This window comes from Lissotriton helveticus, chromosome 12 (genome assembly GCF_964261635.1).
Source record: "Lissotriton helveticus chromosome 12, aLisHel1.1, whole genome shotgun sequence".
In the NCBI taxonomy this organism is placed as follows: Eukaryota; Metazoa; Chordata; class Amphibia; order Caudata; family Salamandridae; genus Lissotriton; species Lissotriton helveticus.
Window position 1 is genome coordinate 573093223 of NC_136073.1, and position 13129 is coordinate 573106351.

A 13129-nucleotide genomic window follows, 5' to 3' on the forward strand; every position below is an offset into this window, starting at 1 on the left:
TCAGGGCATTTCTTGGCTTGACTGGGTACTACAGGAGGTTTGTGATGGGATATGGGTCCATTGAGACTCCCCTCACAGAACTCATATCCAAGAAGATGCCCAAGAAAATCAACTGGGCTGTTAGTTGCCAAAAGGCTTTTGACACCCTAAAAGAAGCAATGTGCTCAGCCCCAATTCTAAAAGCACCAGATTAGTCCAAGCAGTTCATAGTTCAGACTGATGCCTCTGAGATAGGGATAGGAGCGGTCCTATCCCAGACCAAAGAAGAAGGCCAAGACCAACCTGTTGCTTTTATAAGCAGGAGGTTACTTCCAAGAGAGCAGCGTTGGAGTGCCATTGAGAGGGAGGCCTTTGCTGTGGTTTGGTCCCAGAAGAAGTTGAGGCCCTACTTGTTTGGAACTCACTTCCGGGTTCAAACTAACCACAGATCTCTCAGATGGCTAATGCAAATGAAAGGGGAAAATCCAAAACTACTAAGATGGTCCATCTCCCTACAGGGAATGGACTTTGAAATGGAACACAGACCATGGCAATGAAGATGGACTTTCCAGGTTCTTCCACTTAGACAATGAAGACTCCCTAGGGAAAGGTTAGTGTCATCACCTTTCGTTTTTTTTTTTGGGGGGGGGGGGGGGGGGGGGGGGGAGAAAGTGCCATCTTTCTTGCATGGTATGCCCACACTTTTTGCTGAATTGCTAATGTGCTTTGACTGAGTGTGCCCTGAGCTCCTGCCAATCAGGTGCCCAGGGCCTGTGTTCCTTCCCTAAAACTGTTGAAACTAAAACCCAATTGGCATCTCTGGCCAACTGTCAGCCCATGGTAAATGGTACCCTAGGTACCCAGGGCATTGTGACCAGAGAAGACCCCTAAGGGCTGCAGCACTTATTGTGCCACCCTTAGGGGCCCTGTACCCTGACACACACACACACACACACACACACACACACACTGCCTTTGCAGGCTGAGTGTCTAGGTGCAGAACTTAAACAAAGAGTCGACATGGCACACATCCCATAGTGCCATGCCCACAAGCCCAGTACCCTTGCAACCATCAGTCACCCCTCTAGCTGGTTGCCCTATGCCAGTGGTGTGGGCACAGGTGCATGAGCCCTGTGCCCCTTCAGTACCCAGGACCATTCCTGGGCACTGTAAGTGCAGTTCTGCCATTAAAAGTATATGGTGCTGGGAGGTTGTCATCACAAACTCCACAGCACCATGAAGGCTTCACTGAAGACTGAGAAGTTTGATATCAAACTTCTCATCACATTAAACCCACACTGATGCCAGTGCGGGATTTAATGTAATATGCACGGCAGAGGGCATCTTAGAGATGCCCCCTGAAACCTAACCAACTCCCAGTGTCCTGACTGCGTGGCTACCAAGGCTGCCACCACCAGACATGTTTCTAGACCCCCTCCTCCCCCAGGAGGGGCCAGGGAAGCTTCAAAGACATGCCGTCTTTGTGAGCTTCTCCAGGCCACTTGCTGTACTCAGCAACTGGCCCCCACAGGTTCTGACCCCCACTCTGGCGGGAAGAACAGCGGGAAACCCTTAGTGAGGAAAGGGGGTGTGCAGCCCTATGCCAAATCCACCCCTCATGTGGGAGAGGTGAAGAACAACTCCGGACTCCGGCCATCTTGAGGATGGGGTGTCCTGCCCAATCAGAGAAAGGCACCTGCCCCCCTTCCACCGGAGAGGAGCAGGCTAGGGGGTGTACTCACCCCAAGACGAGGACCCATTGGTCCTTGCCCTAACAGTAACGCCCCTAAATTTAGTATTTAGGGGCACCCTGAACCTTCATTCCTCAGATCCCAATTGCAACAAGAAGAAGAAACCAGAAGACATGCCGTGCAGCTGCTAACAAGAGGACGACACCAACTGACTTGGTCCCAGAATCCTGCAGGCCTGTTGACCCTTGAACCTGCGACTGGATAATTTCTCTCACCCACCTGTCTGTGGTAATTGCGTGCCAGACAGGTAGGAACTGTTGGAGTCTGCCTCCGACTGGTGTTATGTGGTCTGGAGGCAGCATAATGAAGTCACTGTTTTGTGGCAGTGGAGGCTCTGGTGTTATTGCCTCCACTTCCCTTGTTACTGTTGCCCCTATAACCTCCTCTGTTTGTGTTTTTTGTGAAGGAACCTTGTGTGTTACTTTTGTATGAGGCAGATGTTTGCGAGGTATTTCCTCGTGTAGTTGCCCTGTATGAGGAGCGCCGAAAGGAGACTGTGTTGTTGAAATTGCAATGCCCCCATTGATTTTGCTGTTTCGGTGTCTTTTTTCATTTTATCCAAAATGGTGTCGACAGCAGGGCCAAATAGGAAATCTTGATTGACAGGTTGGTTAAGAATGGTGGACTGTACCTCATTCTTAAACCCGGAAATACGCAGCCATGCATGTCTGCGTAAAAGGACGCTAGTGTTAATTGACCTAGCTGCGGTGTCTGCTGCGTCAAGCGCGCATTTGATGGAGGCATTTGTTGTACATTTTCCCTCTTGTATGACGTCATTAGCTTGTGCTTTAAAGGGCTCAGGCAGGTGTTGCATTAGGCTTTCGAGTTGATCATAATGCGCCCTGTCGTAACGAGCCAGTAGGGCTTGTGTATTAGCAATCCTCCATGAGTTGGAGGCTTGTGCTGCTACCCTTTTGCCTGATGCTTCCAGTATTTTTGACTCCTTATCAGGGGGAGGTGCTTCCCCCGTTGTTTGGGAGTTGGCCCATTTATGTGCATTGGCCACTACCAGTGAGTCTAGTGGTAACTGTCCCCTGATGTAAGTAGGGTCTGTTGGAGCTGCCCTATACTTTTTTTCTATTCTGGGGTTGATTACCCGTGCTCTGGCTGTATCTTTAAATATGTCAGGTGCATGTTTTAGAACTCCCTTTAACATGGGAAGTGTTCTAACACTTTTTTCTGAAGTGGGGAATGTGTCAAACAGGAAGTCTTCCTCTACAGGGTCATTATGCCTATCTACATTGTGGAATTGTGCTGCCCTGTCTATAAGTTGATTGAAGACTATGGTGTCATCTGTAGGTGATGGCTTAGTAGGATAAGAGGGCTCATTAGGGATGGCGTGGGCGTTGTAAGGGTCTGATGGCTCCTCCCATGGTTCCTCTTGTGGTTGAGGTTCTTGTGGGAAATCATACAGAGGTTGTGGCTCTTCCCCTGTGTTACCCTCATTGTCCCCATGGTGAGAAGGAGAGTAAGCAATGTAAGGATTAAAGGGTGTAGTAGGCATGATAGGCTGAAAAGGAATAAAGGGTCTAGAGGGAGAAGTCCCAGAGTCCTTTTTCTTTAAAGGAATAGGGGAATGTGAGCCAGAGTCCACAGGCCTCTTCTTTCAGTGCAGGATGGTACCTTTACCAGTGTCTGGATTAATATATATTTTAGCTTGGTCGTCTGATGGATCTGGGTGGAAGAGTTCTTCCTCTACAGTCCTGGGTTGGGTGTAACACTGTCTTTTCTGACGACTTTTGGTGTTTTCCTGCTTTTCATCGGCTCGGGCCCTTGTTCGGGGTCGACGAGCGAATCTGGGTCGACTGGAGGTTTCGGGTCGACACGTTTTTTGTGCTCCGTAGGCTTTTTGGGATGAGTGTCCTTTACCGAGTCGACGTTCTTTTTCGGATCGACTGGTGTCTTCGGAGCACTTATCATTGGGTCGACAGCTTTGTCCGGTCGTGCTACGGGCTTCGGTACGGCTCCCTTTTTGTCCGAGACCTTGGACGGGTCGATGGATTTTGGAGCGGAAGCCTTGTTCGGGTAGGCGATCTTCTTCGGTTCGGTGCCCTTAGATTGCGTGCCCTTGTTTGGTTCGACTACCACTTTTGGGTCGGCGTCTTTTGGCTGAGCGGCCTTTTTGTGCTCGACAGTCTTTTTCGGCTCGACGCTCTTTGGCTGTACGGCCTTTTTTGGTTTTTTAGGCTCTGGAACCTTCTTCGGGGCGATGTTACTGGGCCCTGGGGTCTGAAGGTTTCAGTTTCGAAGCAGAGCTGGACGGCGGGGCTGGCGAAACTTTATGATCTTGGCTAAGGCCTTTTGGCGATGCCTCGACCGGAGCCTTCGGTAACGGGCATATTGGTGTCGGGGGCTGTGTACTCACGATTTGCCCCGGTGGGATGTCGTCATCGGAGTCCGAGTAGTCCTCGACGGTGACGATCTCTAGGTCCGAGTCTTGAGCGTCCGGTAGGTCCTGGTCATTATCGAAGATGTTGTCCGGTTCCGGGGGCCTGTCGCTGCATTTCTTGCCTAGCGGCCCTTCGGATCCATATCGTTTTCTTTGATCGAAACTGGGCGCAGGCCTGGCAGGTTTCTTCCCTATGGTGTGGGGAAAGGCACTTGTTGCATACTGATTGTTTGTCAGTATGGGGAAACTTGGAGTGGCATTGCGGGCACCTTTTAAAAGGGCTTCTTTCCATCGACGGTCGGCTCACGTGGCGTCGAAAAGGCCCAACGGCCCGCGTCGCCGACCGATAGGAGATGGAAAGCTGGATCGAGTAGAGAGGTACCGAGCGAGAACAATACCGTCGAAGGCCTTTTGGCCTTTAGAAAGTTTTATTTTCGATTCCGAAGTTGGAGTTATGGAGTTAGCATCCGAACCCAATGGCGGAAAAAAACAATCTGAGGATGGAGAAGATGCCCATGCGCACTGTAGTCCAAGGGAGGAGTCGCCTATCTCGTGATACTTCAAAGAATCTTCCAAGACAACAAAGTACAATCATCCGGACCCAACACTAGGCGGCGATCTATGCACAGATATGAATTCAGCAGCCCACAAGCCTCGAATACAACTATATCTTTTGATACAAAACAATAGGCCTAGAGTTCAGTTCTTGAGTGTGTGAGACCATTTGCTGACAGTGTGTAGAACAAATGCTTTACACTGTCCTCTGATACTGCCTTACTGTTCGACCAAGCTACCACTTTAGTGAGTACGGTTATATCTACGTTTAGCTTCTGCCATACCTCTGGGGACTGTGGACTCTGTGCATACTGTACCTTACTTTGGTCTAGTATATACAGAGCTACTTTCTTACAAGAATGTCCTGCAGTTACTGCTGTAAGAGGGACAGATGGTCCTTCATCAGCCATTCTGAGGATGGTGGCAGGTGTGCAGGATGACAAGAAATTGTAAGGTGTAACCCCGCTGAATAGTCTGCTGGGCCCATTTGCTCAAAGTTATTGTCTACCACTCTGCAGAAAATGTCAGATCCCATCTCCTGACAGAGGTGGCTGCGAGTCTCAAATGGCATATTAAAGAGGTTTTAAGGCTGCAGCAGTGGGATGGGCAAACTTGCTGCATGTTGCCCCTCTTGACCATGAGGTCTGTGGGTCCCGTGGTCTTTGGCAAGAAAAGGTTGAAGGGTTTGGTGGGCAGGCTGAACTTGCTGGAGATATTCGAAGCCCCTTCAATAGCCACATAAACAGCGAAACTTGGTGGGCGAACAGACAAGAAGGGTGCCAAAGCCCACTATCCTTAAAACGCTCAACAGCAGAGTCTACCTTCTCACCAAAAAGGCAAGAGCCACTGAAAGGCACATCCATTAACGTGGACTGGACGCCATTGGAGAAGCCAGTGGACCTCATCCAGGTGTGACTCCTGAGAGCCACACTGGTGCCACTGAGCCTGCCTAGGGAATATTTGGTGTCCAAGCCACAACAGATGGCAAATTCTGCTGACCATCCTGTATAAAGAAGCAGGGCTCGACAAATCCACTCGACCACTTGCATTTGCGAGGTAAATTTTATGAGGACAAGCTATTTTTAGGTCCTACTCGCCCTTTCTGGAGGGTAGGAAAACATTTTAACTTTTGTCCTCCGTCTTTGAAAACTGAGCAAATGTGACAAGATAACAAGATTTAAAGGCCTTTTTATTGCTCACAAAGCAAATTAACAATAAGGAAAATGCTACTTACCGGTATGCATCTGTTCTTGGCATGTAGAGCTGCAGATTCTTACACTGTGCATTAGATCGACCACCTGGTGTTGGGCTCAGATGATTGCATGTTGTCGTCTTCGAAGAAGTCTTTGTAGTCACGAGATAGGTGACTCCTCCCTTGGACGATAGTGCGCATGGGCATCGGCTCCATCCTTAGATTGTTTTTCGCCATGATGGGAAATGATGGAGTTTGTATAAAGAAGAAAGGATGTCCATGCGTGTATATCTAAGAAAGATAGAACTGGAACAGATGCAGGTCCCGGGGAGGCGGGAGGGCGTGTAAGAATCTGCAGCTCTACATGCCAAAAACAGATGCATACTGGTAAGTAGCATTTTCCGTTCGAGGCATATGAGCTGCAGATCGTACTCTGTGCATAGATTGTACAGCAGTGTCGCCCCTTAGCGGTGGTCACCTGTATCTGTTGCAGTAGTTTGAAAGAGTGTTTTGAGGACAGCTTGGCCTACTGCAGCTTGCTGCTTAGCTTGCACATCAACACAATAGTGTTTAGCGAAGGTGTGTGTTGTAGACCATGTTGCTGCCTTGCAGATGTCTTCTAGGGGAATGTTCCCTAAGAAAGCCATGGAGGCTCCTAGTTTGCGTGTGGAGTGCGCTCTAGGAGGAACTGTTAATGTACGTTTTGCTTTTTGATAGCATATTTGTATACATTTTACAATCCACCTTGCAATTCCAGCTTTAGAGATGGGGTTGCCTTTATGTGGTGGAGAGAAAGCTACAAACAATTGCTTTGTTTTGCGAAAGGATTTGGTCCTATCTATATAATAGAGGAGAGCTCATTTAACGTCTAGTGTGTGTAGAGCTCTTTCTGCTTCAGAGTCTGAGGTTTGGAAAAACACTGGTAATTCTACAGATTGGTTTAAATGAAACGGAGTAATGACTTTTGGAAGGAATTTGGGATTTGTCCTGAGAACCACTTTATTAGGGTGTAATTGTAAAAATGGTTCTTGTATAGTGAACGCTTAAACGCTTCAGTGCGGCAGGAATTCCAGCCCTGTGCTGGACATTCCAATCGCGGGTGTGGTCGTGACGGAACCATTCCGTCATCAGCACAGCCCAACCGTGACTCATGACGGAATGGTTCCGTCACGAGCATGGAAGGGGTTAAATCTCACTTACTCTCCTAAGAGAGGTAATAGCTACTAGAAAAGCTGTTTTCCATGTGAGGAATTGCAGTTCACATGTGTGTAGAGGTTCAAAAGGTGATCCCATGAGCCTTGTAAGAACAATGTTTAGGTTCCACACTGGAGAGAGTGGTAACCTGGGGGTAATGATTCTTTGTAATCCTTCCATAAATGCTTTAATAGCAGGCACTCTAAATAGAGACAAATGTTGTCTATTTTGTAAATATGCTGCAATTGCTGCCAGATGTAGGCGTATAGATAAATAAGCCAAGTTACATCTTTGTAAATGTAGAAGGTAACAAATTATATTTTGGATGGAAGCATCCAGGGGATCAATTTGGGTATTGTTGCAGTAAATGGCAAATCTTTTCCATTTAGCAGCATAGCAAGCTCTAGTAGTAGGCCTCCTGGCTTCCTTAATGATATTCATACCGTCTCGTGGTAGGTTAAGATAACCAAACTAAGACCTCAGGAGCCAGATCGCCAGATTCAGTTGACTTGGGTCTGGATGTCTGATGTCTCCATGGTTCTGCGTTAGCAGGGATGGTGTCAGACATAGCTTTTGGTGTGGAACTAGGGATAGTTCTAGCAAAGTTGTATACCACGGTTGGCGTGCCCATGTGGGAGCTACTAAAATGAGTTTGAGCGACTGTTGTCGTAGCTTGCGCACTATTATTGGTATTAGTGGTAGTGGCGGAAAAGCATACGCAAATCTGCCTGACCAGTTCATCATATCACATTGCCCTTGGACAGCGGGTGTGGAAACCTGGTGGCGAAGGTTGGGCATTTTGTGTTTTCGTGTGTGGCGAACAGATCTATGTCTGGATGACCCCACTTGTGAAAGAATGGTTGAAGAACTTGCGGATGTAGTTCCCATTCGTGAATCTGTTGTGTCTGTCGACTAAACAGATCAGCTACCTGATTGTGAACTCCTGGAAGGTGTTCTGCTAACAGATATATGTTTTGTGGAATGGCCCATCTCCAAATGTTCTGTGCAAGCGGTATAGAGTGTATCCCCCCCCTGTTTTTGTATATAATACATAGCTGTCATGTTGTCCATCCGGATTAAGACAGCTTTGTTTTGTACTTGGAATGTTTTGAGTGCTAAGAATATTGCTAGCAGCTCTAGGTGATTGATATGGAACAATTTTTGTTGATTGTTCCACTGCCCTTGAGTTGTATGATGTAGGAGATGGGCTCCCCATCCTGTGAGATGCGTCTGCTGTAAATACTATTTGTGGGACAGGTTCGAGGAACGGCCGCCCTTTTGTCGTTTTTGGTATTCCACCACTGCAGAGAGCGATGTGTGTGGCTGTCAACCAACACCAGGTCTGTTATTTGTCCTTGAGCCTGATTCCACTGTTGTGCTAGGCATTCCTGTAACGGACGCATTTGCAGTCTTGCATATGGTACAATGAAGATCCAAGATGCCATCATGCCGATTAGTCTCATGAACACTCTGGCTAGGAGAGAGTGTTGATGTTGGAACTTTGTGACTAAGGCTTGAATGCTCTGTATCCTGGCTGGACTGGGATACGCTAGAGCTGTAGATGTGTCTATTGTAGCCCCTTAATGTAGGCTGGATCACCAGGAGCAGGCCTGTACTTTTTCTCAATACTAGGGTTTAGGATGCTAGCACGTACAGGATCTTTAAATACCTCTGGAGCATGTTTGATGACCCCTTTGATCATAGGCAGAATTTGAACAGACCTTTGTGATTGTTCAAATGTATCTAATAAAAAACCTTCCTCTGCCTCATCTGAAAGCATAGTGACCCCATGATAAATGGCAGCCGTATTCAGTAAGTGCCCAAAACCAATATTGTCTTGTTGGGGAGAAGGTTTTGATGGATATGACTGTGGGTCAGGAATGTCTGGCACATCTTGTGGGCTTGGGTACTCCCAATCTGGATCATCAACAGGGTAGGGAAAAGGCTCATCTGAGTCTACCCCTCCCCCTATACTATACTCCTCATCATTCTGAGGTGTATGTGGTGAAGAATGAGGAGGAGAGTGTTCAGGAGACTTTAGAGGTGAATTGTTAGGAGGAACAGGAGATGAAGGAGAAGGAAGTATAGGAGAAGAAGGGTGCATAGGAGATGTGGCAGAGTCCTTCTTGACAGGCACTGCAGGTGTAGGTGCTGTGTCTATTGTCCTCCTCTTCCTGTGTGGTGTTGTGGATACATGACCTGTGTTTGGGTCAATGTAGATCTTCTTTTGTAGAGGATCAAGTTGGAAAAGTTCTTCTCCTTGCGGAACCTTTGCCGCTGCCGATTCGTTCGGTTCCGGGCGTGGTTGCTGCTTATCTTTAGTCTTAGGAGTTGTAACGGTGTCCTTTGGTGTAGATTTCGGCACCGAAGGTATTGTTTTCGGAGCCGTAGGCTGTTTCGAGGGCTTGGGCGCATCGGAATCAGGCCTTGTAGGTTTCGTTACCGAGGATATTGGCTGCGGAGTGGAAGCTGGTCTGGTCGGCTTCGAGGCATCAGACGCTGGCTTCATAGTTTTGTCTTTAGAAGTCGACGGTTTCGGAGCCGAGACTTCTTTTGGTTTCGGTGCCGATGGAGCTGGTGGGATTGGCACATGCGGCTTGCTCGGTAAGTAGCTACCGGAAGGCTTGATTTCGGGGCTTTCGAAGTATGTTTTCGGTCGTGACTGGGCCCGGAGGCGGAGTGTTGGCCTTTGCCTTCGATTTGGGTGGTGAGTATGGGGCCGGGGCAGTAGTACTCACGCGCTGACCCGATGGTATGAAGTCATCCGAGTCGTCTGCCTCTGATACGATTTGGAGATCGTCTAAGTCTTCTTCGGGAACAAGCGGAACTTCTTCGTCGAAGATATCCACCGGTTCCGGAGCCGATCTCTGCATGTCGTGTCGACGGGCCCTCCGATCTCGAATGGTTTTCTTGGATCGAAAGGAGACACAGGCTGTGCAGCTGGATTCGTCGTGCTCTGGTGATAAGCACTGGTTACACACCTCGTGATGGTCACTGTGTGGGAACTTTGCTCCACAGTTGGGGCATCTTTTGATTGGCGTCCTTTCCATGAGGTGTAGGCCTCACGGTGTGGATAGGCCCAACGGCCCGCGTCGAAGACCGGAATCGATCTGATGTAGTCGAGACGATGTTTGTCGATATCGAAAGTAGTTTGGTGAAGTTTGAATACGTTTTTACGCGTCGAAGTACTTGAAAAGTAGATTTCGAACCAGAGCGGAAAAGTTTCATCCGAACCCAGTGGCGGAAAAAACACAATCTTAGGATGGAGCCGATGCCCATGCGCACTATCGTCCAAGGGAGGAGTCACCTATCTCGTGACTACAAAGACTTCTTCCAAGACGACAACATGCAATCATCCGAGCCCAACACCAGGTGGCGATCTAATGCACAGTGTAAGATCTGCAGCTCATATGCCTCGAACAGATGCCTTTAAATCTTGTTATCTTGTCACATTTGCTCCGCTTTCAGAGATGGAGGTCAAGTAGGTTACTGTTAGGGCGAGGAGTTTTTTTTAAAGTACTAGACCTGCAAGACTAGTACCATTTTTCAGATTTCTCAAGCCCTGAGAAGGGATGCAAATGGCAGTTACGGGGCATAGTTCAAAGCCGGATGAGAAAAATCACACATTTCCCAAAGGTTTTGATACATTTTGAACCCTGTCTGGTGGTGTGGTAGTGAATGTATTGGGGTTACCCGTACTCATTAAGGACTGCATGACTTGGCTCTCAGCACACCACTTTCAAAATACTTTTGAGAGAAAAGTCTCATGCAGAGACAGGAGATAGCTCCTGTGGTTCCGTTTGTCACTGCCAGAGTGGAACAACATTGGTGTGGTGATACACACTGACATCCCCTGGTGTGCAGGTGTACTGCTTTTAGGAAGTTTCCAGATCCAGTCTGACACCTGGGGAATAGTTAAAAGATGAGGAATCTGAGGTTAGAAGTATTCATCAGAAATAAGAATTGTGAATTTTAACATTCTGATTTGGTCCTACAGCTCCACTCAGCCTATAATCACCATCTCTTAGCAATATAGTTTGATCTGCTGCTGTCCTCATTAATGCTGTCAAAACAAACGGCTATGACTGCAACGTGTTTAGTATTTCAACAGCAAACTCAAGAACACAACACTCCTGGCCTCCATTCATTTCACAAAATGCTACACATACTCACTCTTACCTGGTAGTCTACAAGAAGCTCCGGCCCTTTGAAGTACCTGGATGCCACGCGAACATTGTACTCTTGCGCAGGGTGGTAAAATTCTGCCAATCCCCAATCTATAAGCCTCAGCTGTTAGTCGGGAGAATTTTGAAAACATTAGAATTAAAAATATTCTATGGAATATTACTTTGTAAATAGAAATATATCATACTTCTAAAGTCTAACAGTTCCAATCTATCCACTAAAGGTGAATGTTAACAATCAATAAAAACAAAGACCATATAAAAAAATGCATACGAACAGCTGATTGCATAAAGCATCTTAAACCACACATCCTGGAATCAACGATGGGCTGTTTATTAAAACTTCAGCATCTAAATTCTATACCAAGATTGGAAGCCCAACCAGTTCAGTTAAACAACCAGTTATGATGTGTAATGAATTTCATCTTCCCATGATCTCTGATCACAGGAGCCAAAAACACTGCTTAGTCTGTGGAATTTGTAGTGCACACATCTGCTGCAGTAGCACAACAAACAAATAAGCGGCAAACTGGATGAAAGGGCCATTACACAATGAAACAAAAATCTAGATTTAACAACAAGGGGTTTGTTTGAATGTTCTGGATGACATACGTAGTATACTGATCCTTCAGTTTACATAGTTTCTCATTCAAAGAATTGACTGCTGCTGTTACTCTCCAGAGAGGGTGCTAACTATAGCTTTAGAAAGCAAAGTGCTGTCAATGCTCAGCAGATCTATCAGGCACAAGTTTTTGACAATGTCTCCCCATAACGTTCCACTGATTCATGAAGCCGAATTCCTGCACTGGTTATACATCATAAGGTCCAGGCGTAAGACATACATCAATCAAGACATATATTAAATAAATCCATATAGGCAGGAAGGTTTTGGGAACTAACTTTACAATTACTACTTTTCAAAAAATGGTAACAGAATACCCATTCTAATTAACTGCACTACCATTTTTCATACTTAATACTCTCAACATCTTACCTTTTTCTGTTGGTGATCGATCATAACGTTATGTGGTTTGACATCTCGGTGCATTATTCCCATACTGTGACAGTAATCCAGAGCCTGAGGAAGACAGAGTAGAAGTACACTGATTCCAAACTGTCGCTGATAAACTCCTGCTCTGGATAGAAATGTAAGCACTCCCTTAAACAGGAACTACAAGTACTTGAATATAGACAGTAGGGACCAATGGTCTTTCAATCAGCTTTCCACCCAATAGAACTAGCCTATTTTAGCATCACCTCTGCCAGCCCCGATTGAAGCAAACCCAGGGAAATTATTTGTCATGCCACTGTCCTACAGACCTATCTGTGACCAGAAAATCATTTGTTAAACATTCATTATGAAACTGCATCCTTGATTAGCAGGGAAATATAAATGGAGGTGCTTTCCATTATAATATGCCCCCCCCAAAAAAATAACTAGCGGATGGCGTTCACAGGGCCAATATCTTAGTTTTTCACCTGTTGGTGTATTTCTGCAGCTTGAAGAATTTTCTGGATTCACATGTTGTGCATTACTCCGCCATCTAGTCTTTGGGTCTGGAATTCTTCCCAAACACATTTGTCCTACTATTTTTGTGTTTGTTGGTGGTGAGCATAGAGGTGCCTCCATGTGGTGCCCTTTGTGACGTCATCACACTTCCTCCGGAAGCTCCCACCTTTGGTCTTCAGATTCTTTTTAGGTCTCACCTAGCGTATTGCGTAAGCAATTGCTATGCGAGATATATAGAGAGCTGCTCCAGGAAAGCTTACCAAGGGGCTTTTCTATGCGGATTATGGACAGTGCATGTGCTCCGTGCGCGCGCTCGCCATTTGCTCCCCCGCCCCCCCATCAGACTTGAAAGGAAGCCGCTCGCACACCACCATT

The 13129-nt window shown here is 46.9% G+C and overlaps 1 protein-coding gene across 1 annotated transcript in view; it reads right to left on the bottom strand.

Moving 5' to 3' along the window:
• The window catches only part of CSNK2A2 (casein kinase 2 alpha 2), a 529051-nt gene that overhangs the window by 233715 nt on the left and 282207 nt on the right, over positions 1-13129 (bottom strand). Inside the window, exons 6-7 of the mRNA XM_078670241.1 lie at positions 12239-12322; positions 11240-11350 (exon numbers count right to left, since the gene is read on the bottom strand). Of these exons, the coding sequence (XP_078526367.1) occupies positions 11240-11350; positions 12239-12322 (195 nt within the window). The remainder of the gene's footprint in view (positions 1-11239; positions 11351-12238; positions 12323-13129) is intronic.